Source organism: Leopardus geoffroyi, chromosome D2, assembly GCF_018350155.1.
Source record: "Leopardus geoffroyi isolate Oge1 chromosome D2, O.geoffroyi_Oge1_pat1.0, whole genome shotgun sequence".
NCBI lineage: Eukaryota > Metazoa > Chordata > Mammalia > Carnivora > Felidae > Leopardus > Leopardus geoffroyi.
This window is the reverse complement of record NC_059334.1, coordinates 30,509,757-30,523,579: the sequence shown is the minus strand read 5'-3', so window position 1 is coordinate 30,523,579 and position 13,823 is coordinate 30,509,757. Positions and strand designations below refer to the sequence as shown.

The 13,823-nt window shown below is 41.9% G+C and overlaps 2 protein-coding genes and 1 long non-coding RNA gene across 3 annotated transcripts in view; 1 reads left to right on the top strand and 2 right to left on the bottom strand.

The window, feature by feature from the left end:
* LOC123576604 (kinesin family binding protein) overlaps positions 1-691 on the bottom strand; it is a 35,769-nt gene extending 35,078 nt beyond the window's left edge. The window contains exon 1 of the mRNA XM_045437638.1: positions 56-691. Within this exon, the coding sequence (XP_045293594.1) occupies positions 56-481 (426 nt within the window). The 5' untranslated portion in view covers positions 482-691. The remainder of the gene's footprint in view (positions 1-55) is intronic.
* The window catches only part of LOC123576606, a 19,499-nt gene continuing 6,360 nt past the window's right edge, over positions 685-13,823 (top strand). Inside the window, exon 1 of the long non-coding RNA XR_006701501.1 lies at positions 685-779. This is a non-coding gene — a long non-coding RNA (uncharacterized LOC123576606). The remainder of the gene's footprint in view (positions 780-13,823) is intronic.
* The window catches only part of DDX21 (DExD-box helicase 21), a 27,912-nt gene continuing 20,124 nt past the window's right edge, over positions 6,036-13,823 (bottom strand). The window contains exons 13-15 of the mRNA XM_045437632.1: positions 12,874-13,008; positions 9,618-9,662; positions 6,036-8,805 (exon numbers count right to left, since the gene is read on the bottom strand). Of these exons, the coding sequence (XP_045293588.1) occupies positions 8,536-8,805; positions 9,618-9,662; positions 12,874-13,008 (450 nt within the window). The 3' untranslated portion in view covers positions 6,036-8,535. The remainder of the gene's footprint in view (positions 8,806-9,617; positions 9,663-12,873; positions 13,009-13,823) is intronic.

Sequence of the window (13,823 nt, the reverse complement as noted above, 5' to 3'; positions counted from 1 at the left end):
GGCCCTCTCCATCCCTCGCCTCTGGCCGACAACAGCGGGCCCGGCTCGCTCTCACCTGAGCCTGTATGTAGAGGGAGACGCAGTCGTGCGACAGCCGGTACTTGCGCAGCAGCCTCAGGCATTTCACCAGATGCTCCTCCCCCGCCGACAGCTCCTCGGTGTCGATGTGGTTCACCCCGAGATGGAACTCAATCACCGCCAGCCTCACTGCCCCCTGGGCTATGGGGCCCTCGGCCTCCACCGCTTCAGCCGGCAGCCCCAGGGCGTGGTCCCCTGCGCCCACGCCGTCATCGGTCTGAGGCCGCTCATCCTCGTCCTCAGGCGCGGGGCCCAACAGCGCCTTGACTTCTTCCAGCAGTGCTCGGGCGCCGTATTTGGACTTGTACGGTTCCTTCTCGGGGTTTTTATGCAATTCCACCCGCGACAAAGCCAGCGCGGCCTGGAATTTCTCACGAATCTCGGCCCACGGAGCACTCGCCATAGCGGCCTCTACGGCCCGGGCGTCCTCGATGGATGTTTGCAATCGGACTCCCGCCTTCTTTCTGCTTTGCGACACTTCACTTACGGCCCCCAGCAGATCCGACACAGCAGAACCGTAACCAATGAGGTCCTCCAGAGGAACCGCAATATGCTCTGCAGTGACCAACGGAAAGGCGTAGTAGGCACCACAGCAACCGTTGTCGTAGAAACGAAGCTGTCAATGAGGGCAGCCACACCTCCAGCCCTACCCTCTGCGGTGGTGGATTCTCTCGCGTGACCCCGTGAAATTCTACCTACATGTAAGTATCGGCTGACTTTAACATGACACATGGAAATAGTGTTTAGAAACATAGCTAACTACTCTCGTTAGTTGATATACACTGAATGACAGAAACCTTTTGATATTAGTGTATAACCCAACCCATGACTGGACGAAAATGTAACAAGGATTCGTTTATTATTAACGTATAGTTTCTTGAGTGAAAGATAGCTTTCACTATGTAAAAAGAACTCAATGATCGACCAATATTTTCCCTTCAGCCCTGAAGTACAGGCTGGAGGTATGTGTGCAACTTCCCAAAGTAACACAGAAGTCCCAGAGCTGTGACAAACCACCTGAGGCGTGGCTTTTTCCATTACACACCTTCGTAAATTATGAAGTCAAATGCGAAGGGTGGGTGGAAAGGGCGGGGCACAGGTTTTAACTATTAGGCGCTTGATAGCTATGTGCGCTTTGAGATATATAAAGGAGGACCGATTTTAGAAGCTCATAGACATAATTTGATTCTCAGATCTTCTAATTGATAAGTTAACTTTTCTAAGCTTCAGGTTTCTCACAGTAAAACATAAGTGATAATAATATTACTTAGCTCTACAGAATTATCCTAAGGAAGAATGTTAGTGTTCCCCCGGGACTCCTTCCTAAACGTTGTCCCAGGGAGACCTTATGCATTTCCACCGTTTCTATCACATGTCCTGTTTACTTCCAAAACTTGGTCTCCAGGCCAGATGACTCTCTGGAGCTCCAGACTGTAATATCCATCTCCCAACTGGAACCACCACACCTAAATGTTCCACTAGGGACGCCTGGGTGGCTCATTCTGTTAAGCATTGGACTTTCAGCTCAGGTCATGATCTGATGGTTCCGGAGTTGGAGCCCCTCATTTTGCTCTGCCCGGATAGCTCCAAGTCTGCTTCAGATTCTGTCTCCCTCTTTCTGTCTCTCTCTCTGCCCCTGCCCTGCTCAAGGTCTCTCTTAAAACTCAATAAATATTTTAAAAAATAGTGACTGTTCCACTGTATGTTGAAATTGGAAACCATTCTTTTCCTCTTCACATGCCCCCTCCCTCCCACAACACATTAGCTGTTATGTTCTACATCTCAGTGAATGACACCACTATAGGAGCTGCTGATTCCTTGCATTCACTCTCTTCTCTCATCCTTAAATGCAAAACCAAGTACTGGCCAATCCACCTCCTAAATAGCTTACATCTGTTTACTTCTCATCTCCAGTAGTTTAGACCAACCACCATCTGAATTACTTTTAATAGGTAACCTTGCTGCCAGTCTGGTTTCCTACCAGTGCATTTTCCACAACACTTCAAATGACTCATTCACTCATTCAATAAATATTTAAAGTTGTCTGTTAATTTGCCAGTTAATTGGCACTGTTCTAGGCCCTGAGAATTCAGCAGTTAAAAACAGACAAAAATCTCTGCCCTAGTATAGGGAAAGACATTAAATATGTCAAAAAAAACTATACAGTAATGTCAGAGGAAGTATGGGATGGAAATAAAACAAAAGAGGAGATAAGGAGTGTTAGCGGGTGAAGCAAGGTTGCTATTTTTAAACAGGAAATGCCCTTTTTGAGGACTGTCAAATATTTGAGTAAAGATCTGAAGGTAAGAGAGTGAGCCATGAAGACATTAGGGGAAGTATATCCCAGACAGAGGAATAGCAAATATGAAAGCTTTGACACAGGAGTGTGCCTAGTGTGTTCAAGGAACAAGGAGACCTCTTGCCTGGAACAGAGAGAATGGAGAGGGCAGTAGGAGAGGAAATCAGAGAAGTAATGTGGGCCCTATTATTTAGGGTTCATAAGGCCATTTATAGGGACTTTGGATATTTTGAGTGAGGCGGGAGCCATTGGATGCTTTTGAAGGAGTGACAGACAAAATCTGATTTATGGGATTATTCTTTTTAAATGTTTATTTATTTTGAGAGAGAGTGCGAGCATGAGTGGGAGAGGGACAGAGAGAGAGAGAATCCTAAGGCTCCAAACTGTCAGCGTTGAGCCCACCTTAGAGCTTGATTTCACAAACTGTGAGATCATGACCTGAGCCAAAATTAAGAGTCCAATGCTCAACAACTGAGCCACCCAGCACCCTAGAGGATTATTCTCAAGACAACTGAAGGGGGAACAGAGAAAAAGCAGGGAGACTGGTGAAGAAACTACTGTAATAATCATAGTAGGTGCTCAGTACCTATCTGTTCATGAATAGGAAAGTGATTGGGGGGGGCACCTGGGTAGTTCAATCAGTTAAGCATTGGACTTCAGCTCAGGTCATGACCTCACGGATCATGAGTTCGAGCCCCACATCAGGCTCTGCGCTGACAGCTTGGAGCATGCTTGGATCCTCTGTCTCCTTCCCTTTCTGTCCCTTCCCCACTTGCACTCGCACACTTCCTCTCTCAAAAATCAACATTAAAACAAAAAAAAGGAAAGCAATTGGCATGGTTAATAATAGTAGCTAATCACTCCCTATGAGCCAAATAGCATTCTATATATTAAAATCATCTAATCCTCAAAACTAATATTGCACTGTATGTTAACTAGCTGGAATTTAAATAAAAACTGGAAAACAAATCATCTAATCCTCAGAACAACTCTGTGAGATACTATTATTATTCCCATCCTGCAAAGTAAGAATCGAGGTCCAAGAGATTAATAATTTACCAAATATATATATAGATAGGCAATAACTTACCATATATATAAGTAGGCAGTTTTGCTCCAGAGCCCACACTTTTTTTTTTTTTTTTTAAGAGAGAGAGATAGCAAGCACACAGGAACCAGTGGGAGAGGGGTGGGTACATAGAATTGTAAACAGGTTCCACACCCAGGGTGGGGCTTGACCTCACAACCCTGAGGTCATGACCTGAGCTGAAATCAAAAGTCGGATGCTTAACCCACCAAGCCACCCAGGTGCCCCTTAAAATCAAGGGGTTGGGAAGGCCATGCTCCCTCCAATATTTCTTTAAGTAGGTACCACACCTAGCGCAGAGCCCAACAGGGGCTAGAACTCCTAATTCTAACTCTGAGATCAAGAACTGAGGTGAAGCATGGGACACTTGACCAACTGACCTACCCAGGCACCCCTCCAGAGCCCACATTCTTCAATTAGTATGCTATACTGCCCTAGTAGGAGCTCAGTAAATAACCCTCCAACACATGGTGCTGACCTCTAAAACATCTAACTGGAACAACACCCAGATGAAAACTAAAATGGAGATTTTTGGAAAATCCTTACACAGCTGCAGTAAAAAACACAAACGTGAGACTAGGAAACTTGCAATAGAAGAATTCTGGCTGCCATTTGGGGAGCATATTTCCTTTCTTGGCCTTCTTTTTATATCTAATTATCAACTTACATTAAATACAGGGGGGAAAGGAACTTGTTAAATGACAGATGCGTCAGCAAAATTCAGTGTGGCGGAATCTACAGAACAAATGGCCTGGTTTCTTCAAAAAATAAGTTGCAGGGCAGGAATTTGCCAATGTATAATAAAACTACATACAAAATACAATTTCAAAACTATATATGTACTTACCTTTTGGCCCAGCCATCCCATTTCCGGGAATATACCCTGAAGACAGAACTCCAACAGTATGAAAATACTATACACCAGGTTCCTCACTGCAGCATTGTTAACTACAAAATACTGCAAATAATCTATGTGCCCATACATTAAGAGTAAGAAAATGGTCGAATAAACTATGATACTCCACACAATGGAGTACAATGCAGTTATGAAACAAAAAAGTTGATTTCTATGAACTGATGTAGTGATTTCCAGGATATGCCATTAAGAAAAAAAAAGCAAAGTGCCAAAAAGTATCTATAGAATACCCTTCCTATTGATACCCTGGTTTTGATCTTTGTACTATGGTTATGTAAAATGTTAACATTGGGGGAAACAATTATTTTAAGGGATAAATGAAATAATCTGTCCTTTATTTTTTTTAATAATTTTTTTTAATGTTTATTTTTCAGAGAGACAGAAAGACACAGAGTGCGAGCAGTGGAGGGGCAGAAAGAGAGGAAGGCACAGAATCCAAAGCAGGCTCCAGGCTCTGAGCCATCAGCACAGAGCCCAATGCAGGGCTTGATCTCACAAACCATGAGATCATGACCTGAGCCAAAGTCAGACACTTAACGGACTGAGCCACCCAGGCGCCCCCAATCTGTCCTTTAAATGTTAATATTCCTTAGGATTGCTTCCTAAGCTTTGTTCCGAGAGATCTTCTGCATTTCCAGGTAATAGACAAATAGGCAAAGATTTATACAAGGACATTAATTTTATTTAGAATATTGAAAAATTGGGGCGCCTGGGTGGCTCAGTCGGTTAAGCGGCCGACTTCGGCTCAGGTCATGATCTCAAGGTCCGTGAGTTCGAGCCCTGCGTCGGGCTCTGTGCTGACAGCTCAGAGCCTGGAGCCTGTTTCAGATTCTCTGTCTCCCTCTCGCTGACCCTCCCCTGTTCATGCTCTGTCTCAAAAATAAATAAAACGTTAAAAAAAAATTTAGAATATTGAAAAATTATAAATAACATGGCCATCTAGAGTCCTGGTTAAATAAATATATATTGACATATCCATTCTATACTACATGCCATGTAGTCATCAAAAATGCAAGACTGAGAGGTACCTGGGTGGCTCAGTTGGTTAAGTGTCTGACTTTGGCTCATCAGGTCATGATCTTGAGTTCAAGCCCCACATCAGGCTCTGTGCGGACAGCTCGGAGCCTGGAGCCTGCTTCAGATTCTGTGTCTCTCCCTCTCTCTCTCTGCCCCTCCTCTCCTCGTGCTCCATCAAAAATAAACATTAAAAAAAAGAAAGATTGGATGGCTCAGTCTGTTAAGCGACTGACTCTTAATTTCAGCTCAGGTCACAATCTCATAGTTTGTGAGATCAAATCCCACATTGGGCTCTGCACTGGTAGTTCAGAGCCTGTTTGGGATTCTCTCTCTCTCCCTCTCTTGTTCCTATTATGCTTGCATGCACGGGTGCGCTCTCTTTCAAAATAAATAAACGTTAAAAACAATATTGTAAAATCTGTACTTACAGAGAAGCATGCACACGTTGAGGGAAAAAAGCAATTCACAAAGCTGAATTATTCAAATCTCGTAAATAAATTGTTGCAAGAGATGCTCACAAAAAGGTTATGGAGTGACTATTATTTTTTCTATGTTTGGATTTTTTCACCCATAATTTATTACTTTTAAAATAAAAATTTCATGCTATTCTCATTTTTAGGAAAAAAGCCACCAAAAACTTAAATAGTAAATACTAGTATTTTTATTCTGGCATAAAGCAGTATTTTATACATTAACTTACAGCATTTTATGTACAATTGTAAAGAAACTGCTGCACAGATAACTCCAATGTAAAAATGGGTTGTATTTTAAAAGTTCATTGAGTCTGATACATTGGAAAATATTTTCTCTGTAGAAAATAGTAAAAACTGTAACATTTCCCAGCCTAACAAGCCCATTTAAATCAAACAGCTGAATTATATATTTACAAATACGGTTTGAATTCTGAGATCCAGGAGAAACTTTAGCTTCATTTGTTGAAAACAGCCATGTTTTCCATAAAATTAAGTTGTGTCAAGTACAATTCCCACTAAACTTCCCCCTTACTCTTGATTTATGCCTGATTATTTTTCTGTGGGCTAATCCACATCAAGGTTTTAACTGCTCTTCCCTAAAGGACAGGTACTGTGTCCTTTGAATCTGCTTGATTAAATACTTTGGTTGTTATTAAAATATGCTCAGTATTTTGAGCAAAATTGAAATCTAATAAATTATAATCTACAAGACACATGAGTCGTCTGTTATCAAACACCTTCTCCTGTGGCTTGATGGAAGCCATGAGGAATGGGAGGAAAATGGTAAAATGGACAAGTATCAAGAAATAAAAGCCAAGATAATTGCTGAGAACACAGAGACTTCCAGTTAGGACTGAAGGACAGAACTGAAGTCCAAACAGAGAAAGGACACATTGCCTCAAGCATCAAAGAGTTGAGCTGGCGGGGTACCTGGGTGGCTCAGTCGGTTAAACATCCGACTTTGACTCAGGTCATGATCTTGTGGTCCCTGAGTTCGAGCCCTGTGCCAGGCTCTGTGCTGACAGCTCAGAGCCTGGAGCCTGCTATTCTGTGTCTCCCTCTCTGCCCCCTCCCTGCTCATGCTGTCTCTCAAAAATAAATAAATGTTAAAACTTTTTTTTTTTAACTTCATTTAAAGAGTTGAGCTGGCTATCTGAACCCCTTACTGCAAGATGATAGAGTAAAATGCAGTTAGATAAAGAGAGCTGATGGAGCAAAAGAAACCAGGGCTTAGAAAGACTTCAATTGTTCAAAAATAATCAAATGAAAACAAGACAGGCCATGTATTTTAACTTCTCCTATCAGAGTTTATTCCCTGAGAGTCCCAGTCCAGAATTTCTAGGAATTAAGGCAAGAAAACAATGCCACTCTTAAGCTCCTGCACCATGCAGAAAGTTTCCCAGAGAAGTAATATTTGAGAACTCACAGAGTTACCTGACCAGGGGCTATATAAAATTTGTCAGTTCCCTCAAAGCTACAACCAAAAATAACCATACACAGATTATCTTAAAAGGAAGTCTCTAAGCAGCTAAAACCTTTCAATGGAATAGCAGTCTAACAGAAATAGATCCTATACTGTGACTATAGGAACTAGGCCTCTGAGAAACCATTAGATCATTCTACCTAAAACTCCAGTTTACCCATTAGAAGTCAATTTCTAGAAACATTAATGACCTGTTGTTTACCATGAAAAGAATGCTTTTCATGTATTTTCACTTGCTCCTTTCTTTGCTCTTGAGATGAATGTTTCTTTCTCACATGTAAAAAATATTTTCAGTGGATTTCCTGACTCTTGTCATCAATGCAAATCTCTGCCCCCACTCCCTTAATTCCTTCTTGGTAAATAACGTTAATCTTCCAACAGGAAGTGGAGTACATTATCATCAAGCACCTATTATTCAGCCTCCTTACTTACAAAGAAAGTTACAGGGCCACCTTATACATTTGGAATTCCTTAAAGACATTTGTTTTTATTAAAATACTTCTTTATATATACATAAATAGATAAAATCTGTGAAGAATTCCTGAAGCATGAATTCAGCTTACATTGAAGAGTTAAAAATGTATCAAAATGTACATAATGATGGCTAATCTACATAATGTCTCCCATCAAATTTATCACTGTTCTTCAAATCTAGAGCACATGCTGGCATAAAATGTATTGCATCCCAGCAATTTTGAAATATTGCTTCAAAACATTGCTCAGTACTATTTCTCAGAGGACATGTTACAGGACCACGTGAGTCACTGTTAGATAGGTGGCTGAAGAATGCCAATTACAGGTAAGCCTCGACTGCTCAGAGTGCCTCTCCAGAGACTGCTGCATTCCCCATAGGTATTCAGGGAAGGACACTATTTAAATACAGAGACACCTCAACTTAAAAAGTATGGGCAAATACATGCTTGACTTGGTCTTATAACCTACAGACAATGCATCAGAATAAAAATATTACAAATTCATACATCTTTTCAAAAGAGAAACCTAATACAGAAACAGCAATAGTTACAAGTGATAATCATCAGATGGAAATAATTTCCATGAAGCTTGTCTCTCTGGAAGAGATGGGGACAAGGCAAGTGGTCAAGAAGGAAACACATGTGCTTTTAACTTCATAGGAAAATCAGTGTTCAGTTCCATGTTGCCGTATGAATCCTCTATTTGAAATTACTGCCCAAATGCTTTACTGAAACTCCGCTTCTGGCCTTTGTTTTGGAATCTGTTACTTTTGTTGCCACCTCCTGATCGCTGTCCCCTGAAGCTTCGATTTCCTTCCCGTTGTCCCCTGAAGCTTCTGTTTCCTTCTCGCTGTCCCCTGAAGCCTCGACTGCCTTCCCGCTGTCTCCTGAAGCCTCGATATCCTTCCCGTGGTCCTTCTAGCTCTGGTTGCTCCGTGGCCACAGATAGCTGCCAGCGACGTGAATCATGCCATTTCTCCTGTGGAGAGATGGTATTATTTTACCTGCTCTGATTCTTATTGAACTTGATTTTAAAAAGCATGAGAAAGACAGTATTTTTGCCCTTTCTCTAAAGAAAAACCAGATTGATAACCTAAGTGTTTAAAATTTAAAAGGTCACTGGTTAGGGGCACCTGGGTAGCTCAATCAGTTAAGCATCCAATTCTTGATTTTGGCTCAGGTCATGCTCTTGCGGTTTGGGAATTCGAGTCCCGTATCAGGCTGTGAGCTGACAAGCGCGAAGCCTGCTTGGAATTCTCGGTCTCCCTCCCTCTCTGCCCCTTCCCTGCTCTCTTTCTCGCTCTCAAAAATAAATAAGCATCAAAAAAAAGCTTTCTTTAATAAAATAAAAATAAGAATAAATAAAAGGTCACTGGTTAAAAATAATACAACCTTCAGGGCGCCTGGGTGGCTGAGTCAGTTAAGTGTCTGTATCCCCAGCTGTCAGGTAGTAAAACATGCAAATATACCACAAACCCGTATCTCACAGCAGTACTAAATGAAGATAGAGCAATTGAAGATGTCTATGTAAACCCCATACAACATACACAGGAGGAAAAAGCTAGATACTGTTCATAACTCTATAGATAAAGGAAAGAAGGAAAACAGGCTGAATAAGAAAAATATATGAATAAAAAGGCTAGGAGAAAAAAAATACTAAACTTCATTAACTCTTAATTGTCTTTTAGTAAAGGGACTAGAGCTGTTGATTCCTTTTCCATTATTCTGTGTTTTCAATAATGAACATTTTATAACTTAAATGTTAACTTCAAAATCCAAGAGAAAGAATACCTGTATCTCTGTTACTGCTGCAGTAGGGACATCAAAGCAAACCCCCTGGAAATCAAAACAAATGCCAAGTTAATTCAGCCTTTCACCACAATTGTCAGTGTGCTCCAAAAGACAATATTCAAAATTATATTCAAAAACAAAACCAAAAAAACCCTCCAGGTATGAATTTTAGATGGGACTTTCAACTAATGCCAACACATATCATACCTCCCAAAAGCACAACAGCAAAAACCCAAGGATACTTTAAAAAGGGAGTCAAAATGATTTAGAACTGGTTAGAGATCATTCTTGGCTATCATACTGCTAATTCCTCAAGTAGCTATTAGCTACATTTTAGAGCTGAAGAAACAGAGGTTTGGAGAGGCTAAGTCAAAGGCCCCCAGCTGGGCAATAGAGCAGGTTTTAAACATCTGTTCAGTATGGCCCCCAAACCAATGGTCTACATTAAAATACACTGCTTTCTGTAAGAAAAAGTGTCTACTATTCAGGATGACCTAACTAAAAGTAGAAAACTAAATGATTTTCCATTGTTAATTTTCTAGGTTTTCACAATTCACCTTGCTCTAATAAAAAGGTTTTTATAGCATTTTTGGGGCACCTGGGTGGCTCAGTTGGTTAAGTGCCTGACTCTGGATTTCAGCTGAGGTCACAATGTCACAGGTTTCTGAGTTCCGGCCTCTGTGATGACAGCATGATGCTTGCTTAGGATTCATTCATTCATTCTCTCTCTCTCTCTCCCTCTCTCCCCCTCTCCCTCCCTTCCCCCCCAGCCCTGCACGCACGCATGCTCTCTCTCACAAAATAAACATTTCTTTTTAAACAAAAAAATACAGGCTCCTGGGTGCCTCAGTTGGTTGAGCGTCCACCTTTTGATTCCAGCTCAGGTCACGACCTCACAGTTCATGGGATCGACCCCCGCATTGGACTCTGGGCTGACAGCAAGGAGTCTGCTTGGGATTTTCTCTCTCCCTCTCTCTCTGGCCCTCCCCTGCTCTCTCCTTCTGTCTCTAAAAATAAGTAAACTTAAAAATATATATTAAAAATACAAAAATAAATACTTTATAGGACCATAGCAGTGCCATCACCTGCAGTTAAGGAGATCCTATTTCTTGGTTTCCACAAATGTAGTTAGAACCACCCCTGCAATGGACACAGGCACTCCTCTTCCCTAGCTATCTTTAACTGCAACATTTTATGAGGAACACCCCACTTCCACCCAACAACTCACCCAACCATAACCACAGGTCGCATCAGGTACTGATGGATTTTGCCACTTGTGGGGATCATCATTCACAAAATTATTACGTATTTAACACCAGCCACTCACTGAAGTATAAAGATAACTAAAAAATCGTTTTTGCCCTTGAGTACATCATAGGCTTCAAGGCTCTCAGTCAATAAGCAAGCCCAGCAAGATAAAATTTGCCTAAATAAAGGCATGCCCTAAAAACCCTGAAGTATGGATATGGTGCCCCCGACTCTACTGTATGGCCAGGGAAAGCTTCACAGGGAGACTCAAGGTTAAGCCACACCATAAATAACATGGAGAAAAAAAAATACTATGAACACCGGGTTGAGCCACTTAGAATGACAGAAAGCAAGGTGTACTTGGCACTGCTAGAGTGGAGGTACTAGCAGTGAGGAGGCAGTAAGGGGAGCAGGAGCCTGCTCGTGAAGACTCATCCGCCATGTGAAAGCTGAGACTGTAACCCATACTTAAGTTCCTTAAGGAGGTAAACACAGACATGCAGCGAGGTGATGATAAACCAGATCTGGTTCTCTAAGCAAGTGGTTTACAAAGTACAGTCTACGCCCCCCGGGAAACCTGAGATCTTTTGCGGAGGTTCCACAAAGTCAAAACAATTTTCCTAATACTAAAATATGTGTCCTTTCCACTCTCACGCTCTCATAAGCACACAGCAGAGTTTCCCGGACACCATTTACCCGTGATGCTACCACAGCTCTGATGGCAAATGGAACGGTATTCTTTGGTTTTCGAATTCCAGTTTTCATTTCTAACACAGTAAACACTAATAGATACAACCCACACAAACAAAAGCTTTTTGGTACTCTCACCATTCATTAAGAATGTAAAAGGGTCGGGGCGCCTGGGTGGCGCAGTCGGTTAAGCGTCCGACTTCAGCCAGGTCACGATCTCGCGGTCCGTGAGTTCGAGCCCCGCGTCAGGCTCTGGGCTGATGGCTCAGAGCCTGGAGCCTGTTTCCGATTCTGTGTCTCCCTCTCTCTCTGCCCCTCCCCCGTTCATGCTCTGTCTCTCTCTGTCCCAAAAATAAATAAAAATGTTGAAAAAAAAAAAATTAAAAAAAAAAAAAAAAAAAAAAAAAAAGAATGTAAAAGGGTCATGAAACCAAACCGTTTGAGAACTGCTGTGCTGGTCTACCATTAACTGACAGCAAGACTCAGAAGAAAGAACACCAGGTTTGGAAGGCAAGATTTAAAATTTTAGTTTTCGGGGCGCCTGGGTGGCTCAGTTGGTTAAGCGTCCAACTTCACTCAGGTCATGATCTCACAGTTTGTGAGTTCGAGCCCCGCGTGGGGCTCTGTGCTGACAGCTTGGGGCCGGGAGCCTGCTTCAGATTCTGTGTCTCCCTCTCTCTCTGCCCCTCACCCACTCACACTCTGTGTCTCTATCTCTCAAAAATAAACATTAAAGGGGCGCCTGGGTGGCGCAGTCGGTTAAGCGTCCGACTTCAGCCAGGTCACGATCTCGCGGTCCGTGAGTTCGAGCCCCGCATCAGGCTCTGGGCTGATGGCTCAGAGCCTGGAGCCTGTTTCCGATTCTGTGTCTCCCTCTCTCTCTGCCCCTCCCCCGTTCATGCTCTGTTTCTCTCTGTCCCAAAAATAAATAAACGTTGAAAAAAAAATTAAAAAAAAAAAATAAATAAACATTAAAAAAATTTTTTTTAATTAAAATTTTGGGTTTGAATTAAAGATTCTGAATTCAATTTTGAATAATTTTATGTTGTTTAATAACCCCATCTGAGTAGAAATGTCAGGGAAGCAGCTGGGACTTCATGTCCAGCACTGCACGCAAATAGTTCAGGCTAAAGATACCAGATGAGGTAGTTGTCCATCACTAAATGGCAACTGAGGGTCAGGGATGACATCGCCTAGCGAAGACTATATACAGAGCAAAAAGATGCACCATCCCCACACAACAGGGAGAAGCCTACATTTGGTGTTTCATTGTCCACATTAAGCTACTGAACCAAAGCAGGGTCACAACATTACTTACCTGCTTTCCTTTGAGAAAAACCATTCCCTTCACTTTGGAATCAATTTCTTCGCCCAGCTGCTCTTTAAGTTCTTTCCAAGCATAACTAATGTTTGGCATTTCAATCGAGCATCGTAAGATCATGGTCACAAAGCCCTTAAGAGAAAAAAGGGGAACAAAATTAGTCTCAAAAACAAACCTAACTGATAAAAAAAATTGCCCTCATGTCTCTAAACTATTTCTGGAAAAGTTCCTCCTAAAAGCATACACCACTCTCCCAACACAATCACATAAATTAGTACAAGTAAGACTGGGAACTCTGAACAAGACTGACGGTTTGTGCCAATGTTAGTACCCCAGTTGTGACATTATAGTTTTGCAAAATGATACCACTGAGGGAAACTGGACAAAGTGTACAAAGGAATCTCTCCGTGTTACCTCTTAAAACTACATGTAAACCTACAATTGTCTCAAAAATTTCAATTAAAAAAAAAAAAAAGGAAAAAATGCATATACCTTAAGTTTCTAGGTATACTGACCAAATGTATCATATGCTTTTATGTCTTTAAGTGGCTGAGGTTTTCTTTGGAGGATTAAAAAAACTGACATACAGGGGCGCCTGGGTGGCGCAGTCGGTTAAGCGTCCGACTTCAGCCAGGTCATGATCTCGCGGTCCGTGAGTTCGAGCCCCGCGTCGGGCTCTGGGCTGATGGCTCAGAGCCTGGAGCCTGTTTCCAATTCTGTGTCTCCCTCTCTCTCTGCCCCTCCCCCGTTCATGCTCTGTCTCTCTCTATCCCAAAAATAAATAAACGTTGGAAAAAATTAAAAAAACTGACATACAATTCACATACCATATCGTACACCATTTTAAAGTATACAATTCACGGGTTTTCAGTATATTCACAAGGTTTCAACCATCACCACTAACTAAAATTCCAAAATGTTTTATTACGCAAAAAATAAACCACATG